The sequence below is a fragment of the Mesoplodon mirus genome (genome assembly GCF_964341445.2).
Source record: "Mesoplodon mirus genome assembly, chromosome: 5".
Taxonomy (NCBI): domain Eukaryota; kingdom Metazoa; phylum Chordata; class Mammalia; order Artiodactyla; family Ziphiidae; genus Mesoplodon; species Mesoplodon mirus.
Genome location: NC_138980.1, coordinates 122322801 through 122342019, shown reverse-complemented (window position 1 = coordinate 122342019; position 19219 = coordinate 122322801). Strand labels below are relative to the sequence as shown.

General features: G+C 32.4%; 1 protein-coding gene across 2 annotated transcripts in view; it reads right to left on the bottom strand.

The window, feature by feature from the left end:
- Positions 1-19219, bottom strand: part of AP3B1 (adaptor related protein complex 3 subunit beta 1) — a 263029-nt gene that overhangs the window by 180279 nt on the left and 63531 nt on the right. For both annotated transcript variants that reach the window (XM_082621919.1, XM_082621920.1), the window contains exons 4-7: positions 14022-14117; positions 13217-13377; positions 10611-10677; positions 1403-1585 (exon numbers count right to left, since the gene is read on the bottom strand). In XM_082621919.1, the coding sequence (XP_082478045.1) occupies positions 1403-1585; positions 10611-10677; positions 13217-13377; positions 14022-14117 (507 nt within the window). The remainder of the gene's footprint in view (positions 1-1402; positions 1586-10610; positions 10678-13216; positions 13378-14021; positions 14118-19219) is intronic.

Genomic DNA, 19219 nt, shown 5'->3' with positions numbered 1-19219 from the left:
TGAAATCAAACAGATGGCTATTAGCAACAAAAATCTCTCTTCAAAGGAGAGACAAAAGGGTCAAGACACTTGCAGCATGGACATGTTGCTTAATCCAGCAAAAGTGCCATCAAAAGTTTACTTCGTTCAATGATAAATTTTCATCAATCTAAGAGCCTTATGTGGTATTAGACTTTTACATACGAATACTTTAAAACATACTTTGAATTTTAAGTAGAATAACCCAATCACTTTTTAAATACTAAAATTAAGATAGAGTCAATATTACAGATAGCCTTCTGGATAAAGATATATTTTTAAAATTTTAAATACTTTTTAATACTAATGATACTTACTAAAGGCAGAAAACATTGATGAATATTTTAAACATTTAAACTCCTTAAATATCTGAAAACTTGACATGTCACCTAAAGCAAGAATTACAAACATTTTTCCATTTTATATACATTTTTCTCTCACTTTAATATTATTTCTAATTAACAAAAGCAATTAGTACTGAACACTCAATCAAAGCCTATTCATAAGTTTGTATAAAAAACACTATGACATAATTGGGAGATATCTGGTCTTTTACTTTCTATACTGCTTTTAAAATCTATAATACTGCTTTTTAAAAAAACAAAAAAGAAATATCACAAGATTAGAATGAATGAGAGTGCTATTCTTGTAATATTTAATGATTTCTTTAAACAACTTAAAGCTTACACTTAAATCTTAGATATACACTGAGAGATCTTTATTGCAAACTGTGTAATAAAGCTTTCTAAATTGTTAATTTAATGAAAAGAATAAGGTATGCTTCTAATGTTAATCTGCACAAAGAAAACAAATAACTTCACTGTAAGGTATACTTAATTATTAATTTTACTAAAGTTCTACCAGCTTAAGTGAAAAAAAAGTCAAACAAACATTTTAGAAATTTAAAACTACAAAAAAGTAGTTTAAAAGTTCAACAATAATTTATCTGTAAAGGTGAGAAATTATCTTAGGTATAAATTCACATATGTTAGAGTCACATTACCTACTTCACAAGTGAGTACCTGGAACAGCTGGGTCTCAAAGGTGTGAAACTGACTAATAACCAAAAATATCCATGATCTGGCAATGTCGCTGCAAACATCGTATCATGCTGCCACTCCTAACAAGGGGCTCTTGCCAGGCCTCATACTGAAAGTTTATACACTATGCCATTAAATATGCGTCAATCAGTGCCAAAACAACGAACAATTATCCTTGCATTTATATTGGTTTCTCCTGCTTTCCAAAAGAACATGAGAAAAATTAGTCCTCCTTAAACATGCAGACTTCTATATTTCTCTACTCTTAATTTTTTGTACACATGTTAAAAAACTCATCCATTTTCTTATTATAATTTTTAAGTGTAAGATTATTCAACACTTACCTCTTTCCAAGGACTGACAAACTGTGTACGAGCATATCGAGTTAGCATGTGGATTATGACAACCTGCCCCCACTCTTCTACATCAACTAGTAAATTACACAGCTTGCGGTAATTCTTGTGAATGAGATCTATTCTATCCGGGCATACTTCTTCAAAAGCCATGACAACACTGCCAGCCACCAACTAGAAAAGAAAGAAATAGTAACTCATTAAAAAATGTTTTCCTTCCATCAAGGATTCCACTCAGGCATTATAGAGAGGCAATCGGTGTTATGGCAATCAATATTAAAAGTATTCAGTCATTTGATTAATAAAATGTTCATGTCTGAATAACAAATTTTGAAGAGTCACTCCCTCAAAGAATAACTTTGATAGCCGTAACATGTCTGAAAAACAAATACTTTTCTAAAGTATTTGAATTAGAAGTATTAGCATTAAAAAATCATAATATTTTTTATCTCATCACATAAAATTTCAACAAATTGTTCACATATGGATTAGACATATTAAGCATGCACAGTTTTCATTTTTAAAGCTTACCTGAACTCTAATCTAAAAATTCATTATTTAGTACAATAACAAGGACCGTATCATGTCAGTTTAAAATGAGAATGACCACAATTCCACAATGAACTTATCTTAAAGCGTGTGAGGACCTCATAAATGTCTTTAGTATAAAAATACTTTAAAATCTTACACACTTTAATCAACCTGTTAATTTTTACCGATATAATTTATTTACAAGGAAAAAATACTGGCTAAAATTTTAGAACATTATTATTACTTATATAATAATGTGTATAAATTGAAATAATATATTACCAACAAAAGGTAGCTTTCTCCAAGACCAGTTAATGAAACATAAATGTTGTTTTTGGAATTGCCATGTTTTTGCAAAGTGATGAAATTAAGATTTCTTTGGTATGAATATACAAGCTAAGCAGAATATATAATATACAAATATTTTTATATAGGTACACTGGTATGTCTGCTGTTAGCCCACAATATAATATGGTTTTGAAAAAATAAATTAATATCATATTCTTTCTGAACACTAGGGATCTTCATTTTAGTATCTAAAATTTCCCCAATGTCTTAAAATAAGCAATTAAATAGAAATATAACTTACTGAAATGGTACTTTTTGAAAAATATTAGATACAATGATATTCATATTTTTAGTGTTTAGTGTCCCTCTACTTGGCTGACATTTAGTTTATTAATGTGCAACCAACAATACAATTGAAAGAAAACAGCTCAGAATATAGACTTGCTATTATGCTAAACAAGTTTCCAGTCCTGTGGGGATTTTGTGAATTACCAATCAGTATAAACGTGAAGCTGCATTTATTGACTCCAGCCCTGCCCATGTACTGGTGCCTGCTGGTCCCAGCATGTATGCACCTCAATCGAAAAAGCAAAGAATTGATTATTTGTGTGAACTAAATAAAAATGTATTATATGTATAATTTTCTATGTGCTATTGATATGGGAAGGAAGTTATGTTTGTGTTTTCAACACCACATTTTGATGTCTTCTGCACAAATCACTCTTCAAAAATTATATTCTGTGATAATCATATTTCTAAAAGATTAGAATTATCATTTAAAAATCTCTTAAAACAACTAAATTTATGACATCAAACTATAGAGTAACACAGTATTTGTGAAATACATTTATATTTATATATGTCAATCTTATATTAAGATATATATATATATATATATATATATATTTTTTTTTTTTTTTTTTTTTTTTTTTTTTTTTGCGGTACGCGGGCTTCTCACTGTTGTGGCCTCTCCCGTTGCGGCGCACAGGCTCCGGACGCGCAGGCTCAGCGGCCATGGCTCACGGGCGCAGCCGCTCCGCGGCATGTGGGATCCTCCCAGACTGGGGCACGAACCCGTAGTCCCCTGCATCGGCAGGCGGACTCTCAACCACTTGCGCCACCAGGGAAGCCCAAGATATATTTTTTAATTGGCAAGGGTGCTAAGGTACAAAACTAAATAATACCACTTAGAATACAATAATCTATGAAATTGAAATGGGAATTCAACAAAGTTTCAATTTAAGGAATACTATGTAAAATCAAGTTATTCTGGCCAAACCTAGAGATTATCTTTCTCAAATATGTTTAGACACCAAACAATTAAAAGGAAAATCAGCTCCCACATGGTACTAAATTTATCAAAACAAGAGCTACAGGTACAAAATAGTTCTAAAGTATTAACAAATAACATGAAAATGAAAGAAAATAATTAACTACTTAAGTAAAGATAAAGTTCATGGAAACACAAAAAAAATAGGAAGAACATAAAGAAAAGAACTTTTACAAAATAAAACTGATGATTTTAGATATTTCATTATATGGTTTTAACAATTGACTCTAGCCTAAACACTGCCAGAAGAATTGATTATTCTGGTATATTCAATATTCAATATTCTATACAACTTACAGAATTAAAATAAAATGATCTACTCAGATTTAAAAAACAAAAATATTGGTTTCCCAAAAACAGACAGTTAATTTCCATCTCACTGTGTCAATAGTAGCTTTTTATATAAGGGGAAAAATAAATCACTCGAACAAAACTAGCAATGAACTCATCAAATTCAAATGCAGTTTTCCATTTATGTATTTTTTATATTAAAGCAATAAACATGGTTCATTTATCTTCCCTTGGTTGCCACGTTTTTCTGTGCTGTTGCTATGAACTTCAGCCATTAGCTGTGCTCCAAGGTAAACTACATGAACCATCAACAAAAGTGACACTCCATCTATGGAGTTCATATTTTCACCAGATTATCTATGCTAGTTGACAAGCTGGTAATGAAAAAAATCACACTAAGCAAATGGTTCCTCTAATAACAATAAATTTTCTATAAAATTATGAAGGGTACAAAACATTTCCTTGCATCTATTTTGTCATGAATTCTAATTAACGTTGCAAAAACCTGAGAGTGCTGGGTCATCACAAGAAGTGCATCAAGGTTTGATTGATAATATGGTGTAAGTTGGCCAATGCAGCCAAGATTTTCTTCTCTTAAATTAATGGCCATCCAACTTGCCCTAATCATACAGCCCAAATGATATTCCCCTTCTTATTTCAATTTTCTTGAGGCATAGAAAATGGGAAAGATCAGTCATTTATCTTCTAATAGTTGGATAATAGATTTAACACAATAAAACATCTGCACAAACGAAGAGGTGTGTTTTTTTGCCCACAATAGTGAAGCTTTTACCAACATTAAACCAATAACTCATAAAATGGTGTCTTACCCTCACAGCTTAGCTATGAACTACCAGTATATTCATTAAACATCATTTTGTAACTAAATTAAGAAGAAACTTTGTCATAAAAAAAATATAAATAAACAACTCAGATTTTCAGTAGGCACTGACCTAATTTGTTTTCCTAAGAAACTGTTTTCTATTAGAAAGTTAAATGCTACAAAAGGATTTCTTTAAAATTAACCTGAAAGGAAAAGGAAATAAACACCTTTTGAGGTGTTCTAAATAAAAGAAAGAAGGTTCACTACAAAGCTTAAATTGCTCAACAAGTATGAATTTCTACATTTTAAAGAAAAACAAGAGAAAGTATTATAAATTTTAAAAAGGAATTTATACCTGAACATTAGGAAAGGTTTTCAATAAAGAAGAAAAGTGTTTAGGATATGTTAAATAGAGAAAATATGATGAAAATGATAAATGTAGGAATATACAATAAAGAAATTATATTAAAAAAAACTTATAACAGTTGACTGTGTATGATCAAGGATAAATAAAATGTTCCCTTTCAATTATACTGACAATTTTAAGCTTCTACTATACCTTTTAAAATTTAGATACCTTCAGACAACAGTTATCTAAGTAACTCTAAAATGTTCTTCTAGTTACATTACCATAACTGTATTCCTAATCCCAAAGTGACTTATTTTGGGGAAAGGACTATTCATATGACAAATACTGGTCTTTCTCCAGTAAAAGTGAACAACATTTCTATTATATTTTAATAAGCTTTTTATTTCTACCTTTTCTTCAAATGAGAATTATACAACTAATTTTCTTTGAGATCTCAATTTCAAGAAAATCTTCCTTTAGGCTAAAAGAAGCAACAGAAGGTATATCTCATAATCAACAGAGGTTAAAGAAAGAAAAGTTTTTAAACATGTTAACACCTTTCAAATTTATATTTATCAGTAGCAATAGCAATGTTATCATCATCATCATGATCCCAAGAAGCTCCTGCTGACAGCAAATAAATTCCTTTTCAAAATGTGGAAATAAATTAGACCTGGTTCATTTAATTAGGAAATTTTTAAACAAAAATGATTTAGGATTACTGACTTCAAATGTCAATGCTAACATTATTAATTACGGGAGGGGAGAAGAAATATAGCTGTATCCCTTCAATATATTATACGTGACAAGAAAAAGTAATAATAAAGATAAGATTCATAAATATCTATATAGATATCAGAATATTTTTAACCTTTCTACATCAAATTATAACCTCACAAAGGAAAAAATTATCAGAAAGCATTCACAAAACATAATTTAATACTGGGTAGACAAGTTAATGGTACCTAGGGAAATCTGAATCTCTCAACCCAAACTCAGAAAAAGCAAAAAGATTAAAACTTAAGTTCTAAGCATAATTAAAATACAGAGAATCTCCAAACTTCGATTATACATAAGTAGAAAAATAAGTCCTAAATCCCAGAGAGTTATCTTTCATGTATACATCATAAAACCTCACAAAGATCTATGACAGTCTGAAACAACTGCCCAGAACAAAGCAGACAGGAGTTAGTGGTGGGCAAAGGAGGGAACTAAAATCAAAGGCAGAGAGAAAGAAAGGACCCTAAGTGTGAAAATACTAAAAAAGATTCCTGGGAGATCAGAGCAGATACAGGGAAGAGACTTCAAAGGAGAATAAGATTCAATGAGGCTACCTTGGAAAGGTAAAGTTTCAAAAAGAAACAAGTTTAAAAAAGAGGTGGATGAAAAGGAGCACCTTAAAAACTGTAAGGTGACAGAAAAAAGAAATAAGAAGAGGAAATTTAGGCCCCTACAAGAAAAAAAAAAAATCAGAATAATCTTAGGACATACACCCCTTCCTATATATGTCCTCTCCACAAAAGCCATCTAATAAAAAATCATACTTTGCTATTCTGACAGAGAGGGTGCTCTTATACTAGGAATCATGCAAACTACCTCATATTCAAACCACCAACCCTGTCCAAAGAAACGTAAAGATGCAAGTAATCTGTAAGTATTGAAAACAGAAAATGAAAATCAAGACAATTCAACTCATGAAAATTACCCACACAAAAATCAATGATGAAGCAAAACAACAACAACGACAAAAACCCAACTGTAACACAACACTTCAAAATGAATTAAGTTGCCTCAAAGAAGAATTTCAAGATCAGAAAAATGAACAGGAATCAGAAATTGAAAAACAGACAACAGAAATGAACTTTAAAAGACATCAGGAAGAAACAGAAAAGAAATAACCAGACATCATAATTAAGTTGCAAAGTGCCCCTGGCAGAAAACAGTTGAATAAAAATTTAGGAAGGGGCATTAAAGAAAAGTACAAAAAGAACCAAAGAATGAAAATGAGATAAAGAAGTAAAAAGGTTTAGAGAGATACTGGTTGAAATGTAAGACAGGCAAAGAAAATGCAACTTAGAGAAAATTGAAATCCCTGAAGAAGAAAAAGTAACAATGGAACAGAATTAATATTTAAAGCTTAAACAACAACGACAACAGTTTGCCAGAAATAATATAATTTCTAAATCTATATTTTAAAAAGCCTCACCGGGTACTAGGAAGAAAATTGACCCATATCAACTAACCCTGAGACACCAGGTAAAACTATTATATTTCAAAGATAAAGAGAAAATCCTCAGGGTCAGCATCTTACTTAACACAGATACATTACAGGCATTTCCTTTAAACTAAAACAAGGCAAGGATGCCCACCATCTCCACTACTATTGAACGCTGTACTAAAGTTATAAACCAATATAATTAGACAAGAAAAATTAAAGTCATAGGTATTGGAAAAGAGGAAGTAAAATTATCTGTTTGCAAATGATATGATTTATTTTCTAGAATAAAACAAATGGAGATTGAAAGATAAAACTAAATCAAACAATAAAAGAATTCAGTAAAGAAGCAGGATATAAAATTACCACACAGAAAATCAATAGCTTTCTTAAAGAACAATATAACAAGTTCAACCATACAATGATAAAGCGATTTCAATTTACAACAGCATTCATAGAAGTAAGGCTAACGATAAATATAACTCTAAACCAATATTTAACTCAATTAGTAGTCCCCATCTCACTACTCTTCGCAGAGTACATGCTAGCAATTCTGAAACAATACTTTATCTGCATTCTGGGACTGAGTAAATAAGTAAATATATTGTGGATAATGCAAGTCACATTTCTTAATGTTGGAAAAAAGGAAGTTACAAATATGAAAAGGTAGGACACTGGAAGGAACGTTGTGCTCTTGCTCTGGAATTAGAGAATTCAGTATAAACTACTGCTGTTTCATATGGATAGAAAAATAGATATAGGTGTTTTTTTAATTTTTAAAAAATAAACGTATCCTATATAACACTTTAGAAATGCAGAGTGCCTTATAAATGATAGACAGTCAAAGCTCCCAAAGGATCTACCTATGAACTCTGAGCATGACACAGACCATTTGGGAAGCAAAACACTGAAAATAATAGAAAATACCTAATTACTATCACCAAGAATATTAACAAATTAATTCTCACAATTATTCAACAACTATTAAAGACCTACTATGAACAAGTACAATATTTTTTTCTACTGTATTTTGGAAATAAATGGTCAGAACCCAAGAACAGACATTCTAAATTTACAAAGAAATTGTATTCTTTACATTTCTTTTTGAGTTATTTGTTTCTTATTTATCCTTTTATGGTGTCAGGCACGTGCTGAGGGTTTTATATACAACAGCTCTTTCAACACAAACAAAAACTTTATACATGGGAAATTATAAGCCCTAAAAATTTGCAAGCTGAAACTTATGAAGGCTTAACACATAGCTACTAAGTGGTGGAACTTCAAACACAAATCCAATTCTGTTTAATTCCAAAGAAGGTAGTTTTTACCTGTGACATGCTATATCTTGTTAGACATGCACACGTTATATACGGAGATTTCATTTCTATGCCATACAACCAATTTCTTTTAGTTTATTATGTAGCAGAAATCATGGCAATCTACATTAAAACAAAGGATCTGTTTCTTACAGATCTTAGTATTCTCCACAATACCTGGCAAATGTCTTCAACACAGAAGAAACTAAATGTTTTTTTTATTATTACTAAAATCAAGTTAAGCACAATTATCAATAATATTGATTTCATATTTGGGTCTAGAAGGAGATAACAAGTATGCCATACAGAAGACAAAAAGGAATCAAATTTCTTTTCTCTGTCTTCATTATGCCAACCACTATAGAAGAAATGAAGATTTCTGCTACATTATAGACTAAAAGAAATTTGCTGAATGGCCTAGTCTCCAAATATAGTCTCAGGTAAATACAACATTTTCAAAAATACGCAGTGAAAAAAATCATTGAAAGAATTAACATATACAACATATCCATTGAATACAAAAAAAAAAAATCAGTGAAGAGGAATGAGGAACAAAAAAAAGACCTAAGACTTAGAAAAACATAATGGCAGCTATAAATTCAATTGTATCAATAGTAACAATAAATGTCAGCTGATTAGACAATCTAATCAAAAGGCATACATCATCAGACTAGACTTAAAAAATGTATGTTGTCTACAGGAGACACATATTAAATAAAAAATACCAACAGGTTGAGAGTAAAAGGAGGGAAAAAGATATACCATGTAAACAGCAATTATAAGAAAGTTGTACTTAAATAGGACAAGATACAATTTAAAACAAAAACTGTTACTAGGGATTGAGACATTTTACAATGACAAAAGGAAGGTAAAACAATTATAAATACAGATGCACCAAATACCAGAGCTCCTAAGTATATGAAGTAAACACTGACAGAATTGAAGGGAGAAATAGACAGCTCTATAGCAATAGTAGACTTCAACACTCTGCTTTCAATGAGCCACAAGAAAGAAGATCAACAAAGAAATAGAAGACTTGAACAACACTATAAACCAATTACACCCAAGAGACATCTACTGAACACTCCACTCAAAAAGAGCGGAATATATTGGGTTGGTCAAAAAGTTTGGTTGGGTTTTTCCATACCATCTTATGGAAAAACCCTAACGAACTTTTTGGCCAACCCAATACACTCCTCTCAAATACACACTGAGCATTCTCCAAGACAGACCATATGCTAAGTCATATAATAATAGCTATATGAGTCTAGTGGTTATTGTATCAGATAGCTGCTATATACAGATATACGTGCACCTGGGTGATACCATCCTAAGATGAGCTGGAATTCTTTTCCTGAATAGTTTTGAGCCATATATATGGGTGCAGAAGCCTCCATCAAAGATACCATTACACCAGCTCCTCCAGAGGTCTGCTCAGAGACCCCATGCATCACTATTTGTAGATCTCATTATCATGTCACTACACACAAAGAATAGGAGTGGAATAGGAAGGAGGAAGAGACATGTACATTCCCAAAAGATGGGAAATTTATCCAGTAAGATCATTCTACCGAGCCAATAAAACAGCATTATACACATGAAAACATTATAGTATTTAAGAAAAAAAAAATGCTTGTAATACTAAAACACACTCCTCTAATTTTTCATTATCTCTTTAATACTGAATACTCCATTTTAAAATAATTATTTGTTCCCAAGTGATTCAGCCTTTAAAAATCCTAATAAATCATTGCTTGAAATAAAAAAGCTGACCTTAAAAGCAGTCAACAATTTAGCCACAGGTTAAGAAAAGAATTTTCTTTCCCCAACTTTCTCTTCTTCAGATTCTGATGAAGAAACATGTAACAAACTAAAATTCCAAATGCAATCTTTCTCTTTACCTGGACATTTTTATTCTTCAAGGATTTTAATGAGCTCCATTAATATTTATACCATCTCAAAATCAATAAGAATAATTATATCAAATATACAACAGTAAAATGATACTATGTAAATAAAGCACAATTTTACTTGGACATAAAAAGATATTACTTACTGTGCTTTTATCCTTCAGAAGCTTTTCAATTATTTGAATTAACATTTCCTTCTGCTCTGGATCAAGGCTAAACCATAAAAAGAAAAAAATTTACATTAAGGTTTTTTTCCTTTAATTCTAACTTTAAATGAAGCTAATCATTTCAAGGATATTGAAAAATTTTTAAAGTGGGGGAGACTTATGTCTAGACAAAAATAAACAGAAAACAAATTTAAAGTGGAACGGGTTGATTTTTCCCACAGATGTGCCCTAATCTTTCTATCTAAAGTTGCTCATATTAATTAAACCCAGATACCAATACCATTAAGAAAATAGTTAAAGAACAAATCCACTTCTTAAAAAGAAGTTGGAGGGCTTCCCTGGTGGCGCAGTGGTTGAGAGTCCGCCTGCCGATGCAGGGGATGTGGGTTCGTGCCCCGGTCCGGGAGGATCCCACATGCCGCGGAGCAGCTGGGCCCGTGAGCCATTGCCGCTGAGCCTGCACATTGGGAGCCTGTGCTCCACAATGGGAGAGGCCACAGCAGTGAGAGGCCCGCGTACCGCCAAAAAAAAAAAAAAGTTGGAAAGCCTTAAGAAAGTAATTGCAAGTAGATAAACCACAAAATCTTTTTTTAACTGGGGGGAAAATAACAGGATAGCAATCATTTTTGAGCATGGACACATAATTGTCAAAAAGAAATATACAGAATTTCCAAATAAGAATTTTGCACCATTCTAGTTTACTGATAGAGACATGCATAATAAAACCTGCCATCTAAAACCAAGAAATATAAACAAAGGCCCACATATGCACAGAATTGACAGATGCATCTAAACAGCAGCTGTAAGCACTGAAATATTGTTAATAATATAATTTCTGGGGCTTCCCTGGTGGCGCAGTGGTTGAGAGTCCGCCTGCCGATGCAGGGGACACAGGTTCATGCCCCGGTCCGGGAAGATCCCACATGCCGCGGAGTGGCTGGGCCCATGAACCATGGCCGCTGAGCCTGTGCATCCGGAGCCTGTGCTCCGCAACAGGAGAGGCCACAACAGTGAGAGGCCAACGTACCGCAAAAAAAAATAATAAATAAATAAATAAATAATATAATTTCTTCCTAGCATAGAATTCAGCTGTTCATTTACTGAGAAGCTAAATGATGGGCATACAAAGATAAGTAAGACAGTCTAATAAAGACAGTCCCAAACATAATCATACCATATAATGGAGATATATATAAGGGATTATGGGGATAAAGAAGAAGGACACCAATGGAGGCAGGAAGGTTGTGGAGGGTTTCTTCTGGGAAGTGACATCTCAGATGAATCTTAAACAACTGGACTTTAGAGCTGGAAAAAGTAGGAAATACTCTAGGTAGAGACTAAAGGAGGAACAAGAGATGGTAATGAGATAAAAACATTTTATGTAGAGGACTAACAGGCAGTACTGAGCTACGAGACTGTAAATTCAAGACAAAGAGAGGTTAAATGGAGCCCAGTGATGGGCTTTTAAACTATCGTAGTGAGCTTGGATCTTATTTTGTAAGTTGATAACAAGAAAGGATAATGACTAAGAAGTGTGAGATAACTCTGTCTGACAGTTAACCTAAGAAAATGATTTTTTACTTTTCACAAACATTATATAAGTTTACTACTGACCATTATAATTATCTGAACATTCAAACCTTTTAATTCTTTCAAATGCCAACAACAGACTCCCTTCTCCAGTCTTTCCTAACTAATACCATTTCTTTACATCTTTACTTTATGAAACCCTATATGATAATCTCTGAGCCCTATCCTATCAAAGGCATTGTTAGTGTGCCTTTGTATGTACATATTTATCATATAGCAATATCTTATTCAATTATAAATTGCCTTTAATTATTTGGCATACATTTGACTTTTTTCCCTCAATAGGGATGTGATACCACATCTCCTATCATTTTCATACATCTTATGCATGTAACACAACACTAGAAACACAAAATGATCTTGATAAAAGTTTGTGGAATAAATGGTAACAGAAAATAATACCAAATGATTACAGATAATAATTATTTTATTTAGGCAAAATGTTTTCCAGAGATCAAGGTATCATACGATAATTTAATAAATATCATATAAATATGGTATGGTGCTATATTTAAAAATCAGTATTAAAATAATATTTAATAAAATAGCTCTGGAAAAGAATCAGGCAAGGAAGGGAACAGCAGGATCAAAGACGGAAGAAGGGGTAACAAAGTGAGTTGAGACAATAACACACTTAAGATTCTACCCTGCAATAAACAGGAAAAAAAATCTTAATTTTCTAATAACATATGTGTATGTGTAATGAGAGATGGACTATATAAATGATAATTCAATTTCTGATTATTTTTAAGTTATAAAATCCATAAATTATCACAGGCCCTAACAGGCTCACAAATAAGAACCTGCCTAGGGTCTCTATAACCAAAATAAAATTAAAGATGTCTAAAGAATGTTTGTGGGCAGGGGAAACACAGTCACTGAGTTTACTTAGTTTAAGGACAGACTAGTTATAAGCGCTAATAAAATAAGCCTCCAGGGGCTTTAACATTCCACACGACATTAGGGATCTTTGGTATTATTTACAAAGTACCAACCTGTACAATTTTTGTATCGCATGGGCTGCATTCTTCCTAACGTATGGTGATAAGTCAGCAGAAGCTTCCTTAATAGCAAGCATCATAATAGGTACAATAATTGGCACTCTAATACTTGACAGAACTCTCAAAGCACTTGCACGAATTAGTTGATTTGGGTCCTAAAGACAGTGCAAAAATATTCATCAAAATTTCAAGTTTTCAATATTTCAAATACATCTTTATGATACAGTTAACAGGTGCTTATAGGATGTAATACAACAATAGCAAAAAAAAAAAAAAAAAAAAAAAAAAACAGGCTACTTAATTTAAATACCCAGTATATGGAAATGGCTGAGGAAAAAGAGAATTAAATAAATGTTTATTTCTCTGAATAATGTTTTAACAAGAAAAGTAATGGTTATAATTCTACTTGAGCATATATTACTAAACATGCTGGGTTTTTAGAGTTTCATAATAACAAAATGCTGCAGGTCATAAATTTTATCTTTAAAAAAAGTCATGTCCCCTCTTTGTACACTTTCAACAACTAGTTGGTGTAATGATGAAGAGCTCTTTGAGGCACAATAATGACTATATTGAACATAAAGGAACATACAGAAACTGAAACATATAAGGCAAAGTCCAGTTGATTATAATAATAAATTATTTTCTAAGGGCATTGAATAGGGACCGTGAGAGGCCTTTTAACTCTTTCAAAACATGACTGTACCATTTAGTGGATTATTGCTCCACTTCTTTAAATGACACACCTTCAACTGTGCAGAAACATTGCAACTATTTGCCTACTCACTCTATTATTTACCTTCAGAGCTCGCTGAAAAGTGCTTATGGACAAGAGTGCCAGATCCTGCTGTTCTTCAGCATATCGGACCAGGTAAACATATACTAACTTCTTGATCTGTGAATAAGAAAAAATAATTTAATCCTAGCCAGAGTGAAAATTAAAAATTTAATATTTTCTATACTAAAATCCACACTCAACTTTCCTGAACTAAATAACTGAACCTGATCATAGCTAGCCTAGATGGTAAAATAAAGATAATGTATTGTAGGATAATGAATAGAAACAGAAAAAGCTTGTCAAGTAATAAGCATTTTAATAATCCAATCCACAATAGCAATATCCTATCAAGTTGTCCTTCCTCTTGATGGGAAAAAAGAGTTCTTGAGCAAAACTCACACAAGAATATTAAAATATTAACTGATTTGGAAAAGTATTTTCAAAATGAGGGATACAAATAATATAAAGACCTTGGGCTCTGTCCACTAACTATATGGTATGGGAGCTTACGTTTCTTCATCTGTCAAAAGGTTCTGAGGCCCAACTCTGATTCTATGGTAATAGTCACATTCCAATATACATTACATGATATTTTCAGCTCAGTAAGAATAATGTGTGACAATATTAATTTAATGTAATAAAAATTCCAAAAGGATGGAAGTGTGTTCTGAAAACTGTTTTCAAAGTCAATTTAATCACTATATTTATAACAAAATTATGATGAGCAGAAAAATTAAATGAAAATTGGAATTTGAGTTGAAATTCATCAACTGCTTCCTTCTGACACTGCTTGTAGCTTGTATCTCCCTTCTCAAATATCTTCAGATACCATTGCTTGATTAATTTTCTGATACATCCCCAAAGTACATATCTAAAAGTTAATGGAATGTTCAAAGAGCATGGGAAATGAGGGGAAGTAGCTTGAAATAGGTGGAATCAATGCTGAAAAGGAAAACAGTGCTATACTGGGCCATATTTTATATCACAGTAACCAATCTGGACTTCTTTAAAGACAACTGTCATGGCCTTCTCTCCCTTACAGTCCAGTTTCCCTTGACACAGCAGTGTTTTGAGTTCCTTCACCATCCTGTTTGTTCCCTTCTGAACTCACACAATTTGTCTATATTTTTTTCAGTACAGCACTCCAAACTACAAATGAAGTCTAAGCAAGACAAACTAGTTAAGATTTTGTTCCAGATGAGGTGTTTCTACTGATACAACTAATTCTTGATTAAAACCATATTTTTTTCCAAATGTGCTACTGACTAAATCAATCCATACTCGAGTAATTGTCCTAGTGAGGTTTCTTCTTTTAAAAGGAGGGCAATATCTTACACTTACCTATAGACATTTTCAACAACTTAAATTCAACACATCACAGCACCCTCCTCAGATATTTTAGATCTTAATCTTTAATCCAACCTATTTTGCTATTCTTCACAATTTCATGGACACAAGTGAAAACTTAATGAACATACTTTCTGCATCTTTATCATTATTGATAAAATGCTAAACACACCATTTTAAGATGATACCAATCGATTCATCTGTACTATATTGACAGGGTTATAGGTGAAACTAACAAAAAACATATTTCCAATTACTCTTCAGTGCTGAATAGATCCACAAAATCTTAAAAACGAAACCTAAAATCCTTAACTAAGTATTCAATACAGCCCATAATCTTCCTTTAAAGTCAAACAAGGAAGAGTCCCCAAATATAACTTGACTTTTTGTCTCAATCTCCACTCATTCTATCAATCCTACTTTCTCCCAAGTTCTACTAATCAAAATCTTCCACAAAAGCAAAAATGAAACAATAAAATTTCCACTAAGAGAGGAACAGTACAACAAATTACAGTACATCCATATAATGCTGTACTATGTGGTCACTATATATAATTAAGTAAATCTATACTTGACATTGAAAATATGTCCTTGTAAAAAATTTTAAGGGTGCAAAACAGTATGCACTGTATGATCGCACTTCTGTGTTAATAAAAAATAGATACACATATATTGTATTTTATCACTCTAAGATAAACCACCAATTGTAAGATGTACCATAATTTTACAGACCACAAAGAGAAGAAGAAAAAAATCTGCCAATTGTAAGCCACCCTCAATTGTTAAGATAAGTCCCAACTGCATAAACTTTAAAATAGAAAACAGACGTCTTAGAATGGACATTATATGGTAATAATAGCAAATATTTATATACTTAACTATGTGTCAGGTACTGTTCTACATGTTATATTTAGATTAATTCATTTTATATTCACAACTCAATGAACAGGTATTACCTTTCCTGTTATACAGGTGAAGAAACTGAAGCACAGAGAAGTTAAGTAACTTGACCAATATAGAAATCTATTAAATGAAGAACCAGGATTCAAACCAGATAAGCATAAAAGTTGAAAAAATTTATATAGTAAAATGTTAACAGTGACTATCTCTGGGTGACGGCATTAACCAGTGACCCTCACTCTTTACATCTTTCTATACTATTTAATTTTTTTACAATGAATATTAATTTTATGTTCAGATAAAACAATAAAGACACTTTCATTTTAGGGGTGAATCTCATCTTTCTAGACATCCTCCAACACAGAATAATAGGACTTTCTCTGATTATAAAAGTATTTTAAATTTTTCATTATAAACAATCTGAAACTGAAAATATTTTTAAGTTTCCACATTCCTATGATGGCTTTTTCTATAGCATTGGCAACATGTAGCCACCAGAACTATTTTAAACCTGTTCAATAGACAAAAACTCAGCTAAATCAACAAGTTTTTGCAAGTCAACCAACCTGGGACAGCCCCTTGCTTCTGAACGTTAGCCAATCAGGAACAAATTCACTCTAAAAAAACACACCTCTTAGTGCCAATCAATCAAAAGTAGTCTCACCCAAGTGACCACTCATCTACAGATGATATCAACCCACTCAGGCCCCTTAAAGTCCATGAAATTTTCAAATGATCATGGAATCAAGTGTTCTCACACAAGAATACAAAAAATGGGTTCCAATATTATGTGGTACTAGTGTACAAGATGGCAACCAAATGATCCAAAATATACCCAATATTTTAGATTATATTTAAATGGAAATATAAATTTTAAAAATTCTTAAATCACAGTTTAAGAAGCACTTATCTAATTGTTTGAGTTATAAATGATTTTCTCCCCAACCAGATTTTAAAGTTCCTAAGTTAAGGATATATGTATATGCATAGCTGGGATTCACTTTGTTATAAAGCAGAAACTAACACACCATTGTAAAGCAATTATACTCCAACAAAGATATTAAAAAAAAAAAAAGTTCCTAAGTTACAACAGTGCCAAAAAGCAACCAACACTTGCTGGTTGACTGATTTATACCAATTTAAATATATCAAATCAACACACAAGATGTATTTTAAATAAGATATTTCTCAAATTCACCTTGGAATGAACATGAGGTTATTTAGTACAGGAACCATTCTTTATTAATCTACATATTCCCACAACCTATCACATAGCCTGGCAATATAGTAAAAGCCCAATAATTATCAGCTGAATGAAACATCACAGCCCAATGAGAGACTGGAAAAAAAAAAAAAAAGACATTTCCCATTAGATTGCTATATCTAGGACCTAACTTACCACCAATAGATATAATTCATGAAGTAGATGTCTAAAAGGACATCAACATACTGTGAGAAAACAAAAGGTATTAAGAAGACTGCCTCAAATGTCTTTAACTTGTGGGGGTTTTTTAGAAAATTAATCATTTAAAATATTCTTTCTCTTTACCAATTATATTCAGATCCCAGTCTACAGTTCTCAGGAAACTTTTGAAACAAGAATGGGTTAGGATCCACCCACACCCTCATCTTCTTGGGATGTATTTTCTCAGCAACACCTTTATTTACTTAACTGTACAGCCAACTTTTAAAGGTGAATTATGAACTCCAGAATATATCCAGGAGTTTATACTGGCAACACTGAAACGTTCAAACCACAGCTGAGCTACCAGGCACTGCTATAATTACTCACTATTGGAGAAGGATTATTGTGACTGTTATAGCAAAAAGCATAACATTATTAAATCACAGAAGGTTGCAAAACACTAAATTTGTTCTAGTTCTAAGAATCAATCAAAATTGACCACAAGAGGCCTATGCACTGACCGGCTGCAGGTGTGCAGAGAAAGCCTACTTTCCCTGACACCATTCTGTGATCAGAAATGGGAGTACTTAAAGTTCCGTGACTACACCATTCTCTTATCAGTTACTTTCATTCAGTGTTACAATACTCCTTGCTGTAAAGCTAATCATAGCAGAGCCCCAGTAGGCTGGAAGAACACAGGCAGATCTGTTTAATTAGTTTATCAATACTAGCACATCAAACTTCATGAGTTATTGACTAAACCTTTGATTATTTTAGTACTATAGCTTACTAGGTCACTTTTGGTATCATTTGACATCGAATGGCAGATGACGTACAGCTCAACTGTGTGTCTAAGGCAGTATGTACTGGTAAAAATGAAATTTTGTACTTGATAGCAATGAAACATCAATCAATTCTGAACACAAATTTGAAGAAGCCTATGTCAGTTTTCCCACAACATTAGAGGATTAAGCATGTTTCCAAGAACTAACAAGGTATTTCAAGAACAAAAAAAATCCAAAACAAATAGATCAATAGAGTAGTCCCCCTCTATCTGTGAGGGATACGTTCTAAGACACCCAGTAGATGCCTGAAACTATGGACACTACCAAATTCTATATACACTATGTTTTTTCCTATACACAGATACCTATGATAAAGTTTAATTTATAAATTAGGCACAGTACGAGGCTAACAACAATAGCTAGTAATAAAATAGAACAGTTGTAAGAATATACTTAAATAAAAGTTATGTGAATGTGTTCTCTCTCTTTCTCTCTCTCTCATATTGGACTGCACTTACCCTTCTTTTTGTGGTGATGTGAGATGATGAAACGTCTATGTGATAAGATGAAGCAAGGTGAATGAAGTAGGCATTGTGATGCAGAGTTAGGCTACTATTGACCCTCTCATGGTACATCAGAAGGAGGATCATCTGCTCTAGGTGATCCTGGATCACTGAACATGACAGTGTCGATGGTTAGATGTCAGGAGCAGATAATGTCGATGGTTGGGGATCCCAGACAGAACGGCACAAAATTTCATCACACTACTCGTAATAGTGTGC